Source organism: Orycteropus afer, unplaced genomic scaffold, assembly GCF_000298275.1.
Source record: "Orycteropus afer afer isolate SDZICR_OR568_19922 unplaced genomic scaffold, OryAfe1.0 scaffold00034, whole genome shotgun sequence".
Classification (NCBI taxonomy): Eukaryota; Metazoa; Chordata; class Mammalia; order Tubulidentata; family Orycteropodidae; genus Orycteropus; species Orycteropus afer.
In genome coordinates, this window is record NW_006921621.1 from 2,542,644 (window position 1) to 2,556,414 (window position 13,771).

The 13,771-nt window shown below is 40.6% G+C and overlaps 1 protein-coding gene across 1 annotated transcript in view; it reads left to right on the top strand.

Annotated features, from left to right (window-relative positions):
• Positions 1-13,771, top strand: part of PKHD1 (PKHD1 ciliary IPT domain containing fibrocystin/polyductin) — a 774,619-nt gene that overhangs the window by 302,467 nt on the left and 458,381 nt on the right. The window contains exon 40 of the mRNA XM_007936280.1: positions 7,168-7,293. Coding sequence (XP_007934471.1) covers positions 7,168-7,293 — 126 coding nt within the window. The remainder of the gene's footprint in view (positions 1-7,167; positions 7,294-13,771) is intronic.

The window sequence follows — 13,771 nt, forward strand, 5'->3', positions numbered from 1 at the left end:
GCTCTTTTCTAACGATAGCCTCCTAGTCTATGTACAGTTCCTCATGAGACCAATTAAGTGTTCTATAATTCCCATTCTTCTCAAAGTTATCCATAATTTGTAATAATCCACACAATCAAATGCCTTTGCATAGTCAATAAAACACAAGTTTTATTGGTATTCTTTGCATTGAGCCAAGATCCAAGTGACGTAAGCTATGATATCCCTCATTCCACATCCCCTTCTGAATCCAGCTTGCATTTCTGGAAGTTCTCTGTCAATATACTGCTGCAACCATTTTCTGAGTTATCTTCAGTAAAATTTTACTTGCATGTGATATCAATTGTTTGATAATTTCCACATTCTATGGGATCACCTTTCTTTTTGGAATGGGTACAAATATGGATTTCTTCCAGTCAGTTGGTCAGGTAGCTGTCTTCCAAATCTCTTGGCATAGCCAAGTGAGTACCTCCAGCGTGGCATCCATTTGTTGAAATATCTCAGTGAGTATTCCATCAATTCCTGGAACCTTGTTTTTCGCCAATTCCGTCAGTGCTGCTTTGACTTCTTCCTGCAGTACCATTGGTTCTCGATCATATTCTACCTCCTAAAAGGGATGATCATCTGCCAGTTCTTTTTGGTATAGTGACTGTGCATTCCATCCATCTTCTTTTGATGTTTCCAGCATCATTCAACATATTGCCCATGGAATCTTTCAGTATTGTAATTCAAGGCTTAAATTTTTTCCTCCGTTCTTTCATCTTGAGAAATGCCAAGCATGTTCTTTCTTTTTGGTTTTCTAATTCCAGTTCTTTGGACCTTTCATTATAGTACTTGACTTTGTCTTCTCCAGATGCTCTTTGAAATCTTCTGTTCAGCTCTTTTATCTTGTTGAATCTTCCATTTGCTTTAATTACTCTCCATTCAAGGATATGTTTCAGAGTCTCTTCTGACATCCATTTTAGTCTTTTTTTCCTTTCTTGTTTTTTTAATGATCTTTTTGCTTTCTTCATGGATGATGTTCTTGATTTTATCCCACAATTCGTCTGATTTTCGGTCATTGGTGATCAATGCATCAGATCTGTTCCATAGATGGCCTCTAAATTCAGGAGTGATATAATCAAGATCATATTTTGACTCTCATGGACTTCTTTTAATTGTCTTTAGATTCAGCTTGAACTTGCATATGAGAAATTGATGGTCTGTTCCACAATCAGCTCCTGGTCTTGTTTTGGCTGAAGATATTGAGTTTCTCCATTGCCTCTTGCCACAGATACATTCGATCTAACAGTGTACTTCATCTGGCAAAGTCCATGTGTATAGCTGCTATTTGTGTTGTCGAAAAAAGGTGTTTGCAATGAGTAAGTCGTTGGTCTTACAAAATTCTATCATGTGATCTCTAGTGTTATTTCTGTCACCAAGGCCATATTTTCCAACTACTGGTGATTCTTCTATGCAACTTTTGCATTCCAATCACCAGTGATAATCGGCACATCTTGATTGCATGTTCGGTCAATTTCACACTGCAGAAGTTGGTAAAAATCTTCAATTTTTTCATCTTTGGCTTTGTTGTCTAAATTTGAATATTAGTAGTATTAACTGGTCTCCCTTGTAGACATATGGATATTATCCTATCACTGACAGCATTACTTCAGGATAGGTCTTGATACATTCTTTGTGATGATGAATGCCATGCCATTCCTCTTTGATTTGTCAATCCCAGCATGACAGATCACATGATTGTCTGATTCAACATTGCCAAAACCAGTCCATTTCAGCTCACTAATGTCTAGGATATTGATCTTTACATGTTCCATTTCATTTTTGACAACTTTCAATTTCCCTAGATTCATACTTTGTACATTCCATGTTCTGATTATTAATGGATGTTTGCAGCTGTTTCTTCTCATCTTGAGATGTGCTACATCAGCAAACGGGGTCCCGAAAGCTTTACTCTTTTCACATCATCAACATTGGCTCTACTCTGATGAGGCAGCTCTTCCCCAGTCAAGTTTTGCATGGCTTCTGACCTAATCTTCTGGCACTATATTGGACAATGTTTCAGGGCTTCATAAAGTTTTTCTGTAATGTATCAGACAGTGTTTCACTGCTATTCATAAGGTTTTCACTGGCCAGTTCTTTGAGAAATGGATGGTCTCTTCCTTCTTCCGAGTATGTCGTCATCTGCAAGCTCCACTGAAGCCTGCACACCAGGGATAACCCTATTGGCATTTGAAACACCAGTGGCATAGCCTCCAGCCTCACAGCAACTCACAACCCTCCACCATAAGACAAACTAGCAGACAGTTTGTCTCCCTTAGCTGTTTCAGGCTGCTCCACTCACTTCCTGGCCTCCCCCAGCCTCTTCAACACCTGTTCTCCTGTGGTTGGCTCTCTGACACTTACTGGCACCACCTTCAGGCACTCTAACACCTGCCTGCCTTCGCCCGGCTCGCTGACAGTTACCAGCACTGCCCCCAGGGGCTCTGATATTAACTGTCCTTTGAATAGTTTTAAGCTTAAAGCTTGCTAGTACACAACTTGTTATCAGAGCACACACAGGTGATGGTTGTAGGGCATTCAGTGAGGCCCTCTCCCAATTGGACCTGGCATCACCAAGTCTGAAGCCAGTCACGTAGTGCTCCATTCCAATCACATAGCCCCCATCCCCACTTCCTCAAACTCAAGTATAAGTATCCCTACAAAGTGGGAAGGGGTTAGTGGTCATATTGGATCCACTCTGACCCACTGCTGCTGGACACTGAATTGGTAGCAATGTTTGTAAGCCTGCTTTCTTTCTTTTAAATTCCTGATTCTCTTTGTTTTTATTCTGAATAAACATTCATGTCTTGCCTATGCCTCTGGGGAATTTTTTGGACTTTCATTACCCAAGTTTTAACCTCTTTGGAAAGTTCCCATAGCAGTTTCTGAAACCAAAGTTGAAGGGAAGGAAGATCCAGGGTAAAAACTTAAACCCGGAGGTGATATGCAGAGAGTCGCAGAATTGGGGTACTGATGTTAAGTAGTGGGGATAGCAGCTCCATTTGTGAGTTACCTTTAGTCACTTCCAACACTCATTCTTTTTCTTTTTTTTTAATTGTGATTTGGGTGAAAATTTACAGAGCAAATTCACTTTCAGTACAGCAGTTCACATATACTTTGTCTCATGACATTGACTACAATTTACCCCAATGTAAAAGCTCCCCTCCCACTTTTTCCCAATAGTTACCTCTTCCCTGTGTCCAGCCCTCCATGTACTCCTGCCCCCATGTGTTGTCTCCTTGTGCATAAGCAGCCCTTCTTTCTCCCATGATAGTTCTCTCCAAGGAGTGTATCTACCTCAGATAAATGTTCAACTCATATGCCTGTCTTTTGTTTCCAGACCTGAAGAGCAGTTAGGGGGCCATAGTTTCAGTGGTTCCACCTGGCTCTATCAGACCAGCAAACCTGCCCCCCTCCCTTTTTTTTCCCAAATGCTTTTGAGTTTCATTCCACAATGTTCTCCCTCTCTATCCAGGATCTCCTACATAGATCCCCTTCCAAGTGGTTGACAGTGGTAGCTGGGCACTATCTAGTTCTTCTGGTGTCATAGTCATATAGGCTGTGGATTGCATGGTGTACCAGTTGCCAGGACTAATTGTTTCCATGAATCTTTGGTTTTCTTCATTCTTCTTTGCTCTGGATGAGGAGAGACCCATCACTGCATCTAGATGGCTGCTTGCAAGCTTTTAACATCCCAGTTGCTACTTGCCAAAGTAGGGGGTAGAACAATGTTTTGCCAACACTCACACATTCTAACTTTGCCTCCCTTTTGTTGTTGTTGGCAGGTGACTTCAAGTCAAGTTTGACTCGTAGTGAACCCATGTGACAGAGTAGAAGTGCCCTATAGCATTTTCATGGCTTTAATCTTTACTGAAGTAGATCACTAGGTCTCTCTCCTGTTGAGCTGCTGGGTGGGTTTGAACTGACATCCTTTAGGTTAGCTACCAAGCACTTAACTGTTGTATCAACAGGGATCCCTTAAAGGAATGCTGTTCTGGGAGCTCAGAGGTATTCTGGGAATTCACCAAAGACATCATGGTATACTTGGTGGTGCACATGGTGGTTGGCAGATGGGAGAATTTTAATAGGTAATGACAGAATAATCTTGGAGGACATTGAGGACAGGATATGGCATCATTTTTCCTTATTTCAAATTGTTTCCACACCAAGGATGTTTATTTATTCTTATTTTTCAGATTTCTTCCACTGTATTTATTTAACATTCATTTACAAGGATGGTTCCTAACATAGCCCTGTCCCTGGTACATTGGGATGCTTAATGTCTTTGTGCCCACCTCTCTGATCCTTTGGTTTCCTAGTGCTTACAGTGCCACAGGATATTTGATATGGGGCAGCTCCAGTATAAGTGAGAGTTGTTATTTTTGTTGGGTGCCGTTGAGTCAATTTCAACTCATAGCAACCTGATATGACAGAGTAGAACTACTTTATAGGGTTAGTTTCCTAGAAAGTAATCTTTACAGAAGCAGATTGCCAAGTCTTTCTCTTGTTGCAGAGCCAGTGGGTTGCTTCAAACCATCAACCTATTGGTTAGCAACTGAGTGCTTAACCGTTTGCACCACAAGGACTCCTTTAAGTAAGGGTAGGCACTCACGTATGAGTTATTGAGTGCACATAGTCAAAACACTCTCTTGCTCAGAATTTTCATTCAATCCCTATCCTTCTACCTCTGCGTCAATCCAAATTAAACAAACTCACTGCTGTCGAGTCGAACCTGACTCATACCGACCCCTCCTCAGGTTTCCGAGGCAGTATCACTATGGAAGTAGATTGGCTAATCTTCCTTCCGAGGAATGGCTGATGGGTTTGAACTGCCAACCTTCTGGTTAGCAGTTGAATGCCTTAGGCACTATGCTACCAGAGCTCCTCTGCTTCAATCAGAGTAGCTATGTGTGTGTATGTGTGTATTTAAAATCTATTTTCATATGTATTAAGTATTATTTGAAGAAAAAGTTTAGTGCTTTATAAGAAAGATTGAAAAACCACTGAATTAATAACATTATCCCTTTTAGCTCTCTATTAGACGACAAATATGTTTCCTTGGAGGGATAACACATTAACCCTGAGGTTAGAAACTTCTGACATAATGGCCAAAGAATCTTTTATTGTTTCATGCCCTGAAGGCTCTCTCACCCTGTGTGGCCAATTGCCTCCAGTCACTAGAGTTAGAAGTGCATTAGAATTTTTGCAGTCTATTTTTAAAGGCTTACCGATACCTGAACTCCACCCATTAAGAGCACCTCTGTACTTGGTTGTTCCGATGAGCAGGCACGTTGTAATGGAGTGATATTATAGTGAAGATACAGAGTCAGGAGATGTCTCTAGCAGACAGTGTTTCCCTGCAGAAGTAGATATGGATGGGTTATCTTATTGAGGTAGATCCTTGATTAGTAATGTGGGGGCAGAGGGTACTAGTGTACCTGACATGGAGGGGAATGTGGAGGTCCAGGACATATGGTGATCTTATAGTTGAAAATTTTCTGCATTGTCTCAGCTTTAGAAGTTTAATTATTCCATAAACCAAAGTAATTTTTCCATTATCCCCAAAATTTGGCATTCATATCTCTTTCATTATCTGGAAATAATACAGAACTTCTTTTTCAAAAGTTTAATCTAATTATCCAAATAATAAATTTTTTATTATGCTAATTTCCATTTCCTCCAACAGACTGAAGATACTCAGGTGCAGAGTTCACTTACTTTTGTTCATCTTTTTATTCCCAGCACAGTACAGACTGCCTTAAACATATAGTTGATACTAAGCACCAAAAGGTTTGTGGAGGGAGAAAGATGAAGCAGTCTATTTCTGTAAAGATTTCCGGCCTTGGAAACCTATGGGGCAGTTTATTCTGTCTTACAGAGTTGCTGTGACTTGGAATTGACTCAATGGCAGTGGGTTTGTTTTCTTTTAAGTAAATATTCATTGGCTGATCTAAACCTCATAAAATGATTTTGGGGTCATAAAATATGCCTATTTTGTGTTTCCTGGGCAGATAACACAGTAACCCAGAGATTAGAAAATGAGCTTGGATAATTTTCCTAAATGTCTGTTCCTTTTAGCAAAATACAGGGTTCTTCCTCTTTAGCTTATAAATCTACTGTGATCAAATGTGAGTGTCAAGTTCCTCAGGTCACCCCCTGACTTTGCTTACATGGAATCAGAATCTCTAGGTGACTTGGGCCAGGAATATTGTTGCCTGACAAGTTAAAAATATTAACTCACAGCTCAAGAAGTAATAACCATATCTCCTCATACCAGATGCAGTTTTCAAAGATCAGGGTTGGCCAATAAACAGTATCCTTCATGTTGTCCTTAAATTTTCTGTAGCTGCTATCTGCCATATTGTGATGAGAGTTGGTACCAAAGATGGTGCCCAGTATGATATCTTGATAGGCATGCATGCATTCTTTTGTGGTTTGGTCATGGCCATACTGTTTTATGCTTACATCATTTTCTTTTCTAATACTTGCATGTTGGGTTTCACTTTGCTTAAGTCATTGGTATGTCTGAGGCCCAGTGATTTTCTTCATTTGATTTGATTGCTGCTGTTAACTCTTTGCCTTCTGAATCTCATTATGGTGAGAGGGATGCTTTTAGCTATAGTACAGTTTGCTTTAGATGTGATCAACAAAACCTGAGGAACCTTTGTGATTTGTTCTTTATAAAGTCCCTAGGTGGGACAACTGGTTTGTAATTGACTACTAACCCAAAGAACCGGAAAAAAAAAAAAAAAAACCCAAACTCACTGCCATTGAGTTGGATCCAACTCATAGTGACCCCACTTTGGGTTTCTGAGGTGTTATCACTATGGAAGTAGATTGCCCAGTCTTTCTTCTGAGGATTGTCTGGTGGGTTTTAATTGCCAGCCTTCTGGTTAGCAGTCATATGCCTTAGGCACTATGCTACCAGAGCTCCCAAACTAAAGATTGGTGGCTCAAAACTACCCAGTGATACTAAGGAGGAAAGACTTGGCAATCTGCTTCAGTAGCAATCATAGCCAAGAATACCCTCTTGAGCATAATTCTGCTCTGGTACACATGGGATCGCCATGATTTGAAATTTACTAGATGGTAATGGGTAGTACCAGTAGTCTAGTTCCAGTTCTTACCTTACTCTTTCCTATTCAGATTCCTACATACAGGGCTGCTCAGTATGGAACTCCTTCAGTAGAGGCCTCAGCATGTCCAGGACCATGGACCTGGAAGTGGACAGCAATGTGTTCTACAAAATTTTCGGCCATGCACTGTTGGTGGGTAAGTGAAATAAACGTGTTTAATTTTGGTATTCTTGAGTAGGATGCATAGTTTTTCAAAAGGAATTGGCATAAAATTTGCAATTCTCTTTTATAAAACTTGGCCTCTGATCATTGGAAATAGGCCATAGTAAAAATTCTAAATTTAAATTTAATTGTCACTGGTTGATTTACTAAACTTTGCCAATAGGAAGCTGATCTTTTAAAAGTGACATTTTAGTTCAGGTTAATAAATATACAATGATGAGTAGGTTTTAAAATTTATCCTTAGTGCTTAATATATTAATGAGTACATTGTAGCTGTTTTTGTTGAAAGAGCTGAATGAGTTAATAAACAAAGGATCCCTGTAATCAGAATAAAAAATAAAGCAGAGATTTTCACCCAAAGTAAAATAAACTATATTTGTTAAATATTTTTTATATTTAAATTCTGATTTGTTTTACTTAAAATTGATCTTTTTGAGATAAAAGATACAAAGGTTCTACTCCTGAGAGGGAAAACTGTTTAGTGAGAAAATATGGATCATATTAACTTGGTTTAAAAGAAACTCCAGCTCTAAAAGTCAAAGAACTAAGGACAACAGAGGTAACTGGTTCTAGAAAAACCTGATTAGAAAGGAGAGCTATAGAAAAGTCAAACTAACAGATATAGGATTAAATTGGTTCATTCTTCTTACTGTTGTCTATGGAAAAGAAAAGTTTGCTGAAACATGGAACATAAATTCAGGAAGGTATCTGTCTTATGTTAGGTTCTCTAGAGAAGATAATTCGGTGAGGCATATGTATATATAATTTTATCTAAAGGAAATGGCTTATGTGGTTGTGGAGGCTCGCAAGTCCCAAATCTGTGAGTCAGGTGTCAGGCTAGAGCATTCCCAGACTCATATGGTTAGAGAGGTTGATGAACCCACAATCGGCAGGTCAGATGACAGGCTGTTTGCTCATAGGGCTGTGGAAGCTGATGGATCCCCAGGTCGGCAGGTCAGATGGCAGGCTACTGGCTCACAGCACTGTAGAAGATAGTGAATCCCAGATCCAGTAGGTTAGATAACAAGCTGCCAGCTCAAGTCCCAAGAACCAGAGGTCAGGTGATGATGAGCCAGATATAGGATCCAGAGCAAGGGAGGGCCTTGCCAGAGCATCCATGTACATATACTTGATGCAGGTTACATCCCTAAGGACACTACCCTTACATCAGAGTAAGGTTGTGACTTGAGTAAGGATGTGACTCAAATGAAGTCATGACTTATTTGTAAAGATGGGACTTCACACATTCTTGTAGGATACACCCCACACTAATCCTGCCTCATTAGTATATGAATGTTAGGATTCATAACATAAAAAATGGAGGATTATTACATCAGATCACAAAATGGAGGACATCTACTAGAAATCAAGGTCTAACCAACTTGACACATAACATTAGCAATCACAGTTTACTCCTTGTCAACTTGTTACTGGTACCCATTTCTCTAAACAATATATAATCTCTAAATAAAAACATTATAAAGTTATACTTGTACCTAATATGATATAACTAGCATGCATACAACTGAAAATATATTAGTCCTGTTTATATCTTATATTTTATAAGAAAACAAAAATATTTGCTATATATATATATGTGTGTGTGTGTGTGTGTGTATACACACACACACATATATACATATGTATACACACATATATGCATATATATGTGTGTGTGTGTGTGTATGTATATATGCTGTCAGACTTGATGGTACATAACAATACACACACACACACACATACATACACACATATACATATATATGTACGTGTATATATATATATACATAAGCAAAAAACAAACCCACTGCCGTTGATTCGAATCCGACTCATAGCAACCCTTCCTTGGGTTTCTGAGGTGGTATCTCTATGGAAGTAGGTTGCCCGATCTTCCTTCCTAGGAGTGCCTGGTGAGTTTAAACCACCAGCTTTCTGGTTAGCAGTCAAATGCCTTAGGCACTACACCACCAGAGCTCCCACACACACATACACACACATACACGTATAATAAAACAAGGAAGAAACATAACAATTACAATCCTTGTTTCTGTAACTGGTCATGTAGTTGTAACTGCTATTTAGAGCTACCTTCTTCTGTTGTTATGTGCCATGGAGTCAGACCCGACTCATAGCGACCCCTCCTTGGGTTTCTGAGACAGTATCACTACGGAAGTAGATTGCCCAGCCTTCCTTCTGAGGAGTGGCTGGTGGGTTTGAACTGCCAGCCTTCTGGTTAGCAGTCAAGTGCTTTAGGCACTACACTACCAGAGCTCCTACAAACTCACTGCCGTGGAGTCGGACCTGACTCATAGTAACCCCTCCTTGGGTTTCCAACGTGGTATCACTACAGAAGTAGATTGCCCAACCTTCCTTCCAAGGAGTGGCTGGTGGGTTTGAACCACTAGCCTTATGGTTAGCAGTCAAATGCCTTAGGCACTATGCCACCAGAGAAATCTCCTTCTTCCATTAGCTATTCATATCCCATTTACCCTCAGCAAACACCTCAGTTGGTCGTGTTTTTCTTTGCTGGTGGGGTAACCCAAACCTTCCCTTAAGGGGTCTGGGCCATAAGTAGTCATGCTGGAATTAAGTTGCTGTAATTTTTGATTGACTTTAATCTCAGGGCATGGTAGTACTAAGAGAGGCCCTCAGGGACCTCCTGTATTCCAGGAATACTCCTCTTTTCTTCCATTATATAATATCAATCCTGTTTCCCCTTAAATATCAGGATCAATCACACCAGCCAATATGGTAACTTCCTTCTTTTCTTATTGATACAGTGGCTTGAGGATCCCAAAGTGGCTGAGTGGCATTCTTAACTTCCAATTCAATGAAATCAATGTTATGTCTCCTGGTGGGTACATTCCTCCTTTTGGAACTAAGAACTCCAGACCCACAGAGCATAGGGTTGTGGGGGCAGAAAGCAAAAATTTTGTGAGTGAGTCATTAAGGGTAATATTGAGTGGTGCCACCCTCATTTCTACCCCTTAATTTCTGGACCCTGACTATGGGAGAAACAGAAACATATATTGAATACTGGTTGACAGCTTATACAGCCTCCTAGAGAGCACTGCTCCAACCTTGTAAAGTATTGCCAACTCTCTGGCACTGTGATTGTGTCTTTAGAAGCCCATTGAATCTTTTTATCAAGCCAGGTTCTTCAGAATTATGGTGAACATGGTAAGACCAGTGAATTCCATAAGAATGGTACTATGGCTGTACTTTATTTACAGTGAAGTGAGTCCCTTGACCCAAGGGAAATGCTGTGTTGGGATACCATGATGGTGGATAAGGCATTCTGTGGATCCGTGGATGTTAGTTTTGGCAGAAGTACTGTTTTCAGGGGAGGCAAATCCATATCCAAAGTAAGTGTCTACCCAGGAAGAACAAAATGCTGCCCTTTCCATGATGGAAGTGATCTAACTGCCTTGAGGAATGGTATCATATTAGAGACTCTGCGTTGGTCTCTGCTGCTGGCAGATTGGGCACTCAGTAGTGGCTGTAGCCACGTTGGCCTTGATGAATGAAAATCCTTATTGTTGAGCTTATGCATAGTCTCCATTCCTGCCATCATGGCCACTTTGTTCATGAGCCCATTGGGAATGACAGGAGTTGCTGGGGAAAGAGGATGACTGTTTTCCACAGAACACATAATCTTATCCATTTGATTGCTAAAATCCTTCTCTACTGAGGTCACCCTTTGGTGAGCATTCACATAAGACAGGAATATCTTCATTTCTTTGGCCCATTCAGAGAGGTCTATCTGCATATCTCTACCCCATCCATCCTTGTCACCAATTTTCCAATCATGTTCCTCCCCTGACTATCTAGACAAACCATTGACCATATTCCATGAATCAGTATACAACACACATTTGGCAACTTCTTTCAAGCAAAGTGAACAATCAGATCCACTGGTTGTAGTTTTGCTCATTGCAAGTATTTCCTTTCATCACTGTCCTTCAAAAAGATCCCAGAAAGGGGCTACAGTGTTGCCACTGTCCACTTTCAAGTAGTGCCTGTGTATCCCACAGAACCAACCATCTGTAAACCATGCACAAGTTTTCTCTTCCTCAGTCAAATGATTATAAGGAACTCCCCATGAGGTCATAAGTGAAGACTTGGAGAGGGAAGGTAATGTGATAGGAGTGGAGACCATGGGCATTTGGGCCACTTCCTCATGCAACTTACTTGTGCCTTCAGGTCCTGATCTAGCCCAATCTCATATATATTACTTCTCCTTAATGATGGTGGCTTCTGTGCACATTCAGTTTTGTAACTCTGTGGGTCAGACAACACCCATTTCACGATGGGAAGCTCAGACCTCATGGTGAATTTGTGGCCCATGGTTAGGTGTTCAGTCTCTGCTAAGGCCCAGTAACAAACCAAAAGCTGTTTCTCAAAAGGAGGGTAGTTACCTGTAGAGGATAGCAGGGCTTTGCTCCCAAATCCTAAGGGTCTGCTCTGTGATTCATCAATAGGGGCCCTGCCAAAGGCTTCAAACAACATCTCTACTGGGATCTCAAACACCTAGGGTATTTGACTGCTAACCAGAAGGCTGGCAGTTCAAACCCACTAGCCAGTCCTTGGAAGGAAGACTGGGCAATCTACTTCTGTAGAGATACCACCTTGGAAACCCAAGGAGGGGTCACTGTGAATTAGAATCAACTCAATGGCAGTGAGTTTGGTTTTGGTTTTATTTGCTACTGACACTTTAAACACCATTGGAAGAGCTGGATCATATGGTCCAAGTGGCCGAGCATTTTACATGGCAGCCTGAATCTGTTGCAGAGCCTTCTCTTGTTCTGAGCCCCCCTCTAAACTAGCAGCTTTTCAAGTCACTTGATAAATAGGATGGAGTAGCACACCCAAGTAGGGGATATGTTACCTCCAAAGTCCACAGACACTCAACACTGTGTTGTGCCTCCTTTGTAGTTGAAGAAGGGGCCAGATGTAACAATTTATCCTTCACTTTGGAAGGAATATTGCAACATGTTCCACGCCACTGAACTCCTAGAAATTTCACTGAGGTGGAAGTGCCTGAATTTTTATTTGATTAATTTCCCACTCTGTAGCATGCAAATATCTTACCAAGAAGTCTAGAGTCATTGTATAAATATAGATCTCTATATCTGTATCTGTATCTATGAAAAAACCAAAACCAAACTCACTGCTGTGGAGTCGTTTCTGACTCAGCAAACTCTCCTTGGGTTTCCTAGGCAGTATCTCTACAGAAGTAGGTTGCCCAATCTTCCTTCCGAGGAGTGGCTAGTGGGTTTTGAACTTCTGATTAGCAGTCAAATGCCTTAGGCACTATGCCACCAGAGCTCCTATCTATATCTTTCTCAAATATACATATATATTTATCTCAAGGAAATGGCTTACGTGGTTGTGGAGACTGGCAAGTGTCACATTCGTGGGTTAGATATCAGGCTTCTCCTGACTCACAGGATCACAGGGAGTGAAGAACCCACAGTTGTCAGGTCACATGGCAGGCTGCTAGCTCAAGTTCCAAGAACTTAAGATGATGATGATGAGTTGGATGCAGGATCCACAACAAGGGAGAGCCTTGCTGGAACATCATATATATAGCTTGGGTTAGGGGCACGCTTTAAAGAGGTCTTTTGCAGCAGATTTGCCCAGTGCAGTATGATATATGATTTCTTGACTCCTGCTTCCATGGGTGTTGATTGTAGATTCGAGTACAATGAAATCCCTTACAACATCAGTCTTTTCTGCATTTATCATGATGTTGCTTATTGGTGCAGTTGTAAGGATTTTTGTTTTATTTATGTTGAGGTGTAATCCATACTGAAGATGATTTTTTCATCTTCATCAATGAGTGCTCAAGTTATCTTCACTTTCACCGAACACGGTTGTGTCATCTGCATATTGCAGGTTGTTAATGAGTCTTCCTCAAATCCTGATGCTGTGTTCTTCTTCATATAGTCCAGCTTCTCGAATTATTTGCTCAGCATACAGATTGATTAAGTATGATGAAAAGATACAAGCCTGATGCACACCTTTCCCAGTTTGAAACCATGCAGTATTCCCTTGTTCTGTTGGAACGACAGTCTCTTGGTCTATGTACAGGTTCCTCATGAGCACAATTAGGTGTTCTGGAATTCCTATTCTTCACTAAGTTATCCATAATTTGTTATGATCTATACAGTCAAACTCCTTTGCATAGTCAGTAAAACAGAAGTAGACATCTTTCCAGTATTCTTTGCTTTCAGCTAAGATCCATCTGACATCAGCAGTGATATCCTTCACTCCAAGTCCTCTTCTGAATCCAGCTCACATTTCTGGAAGTTCACTCTCAATATACTGCTACGGCTGTTTTTGAATTATCTTCAGCATCATTTTACTTGCTTGTGATATTGTTCTGTTTACCTAGTGCCACTCTGACAAGAATATACCACAAATGGGATGGCCTTAAAAAACAGGAGTTT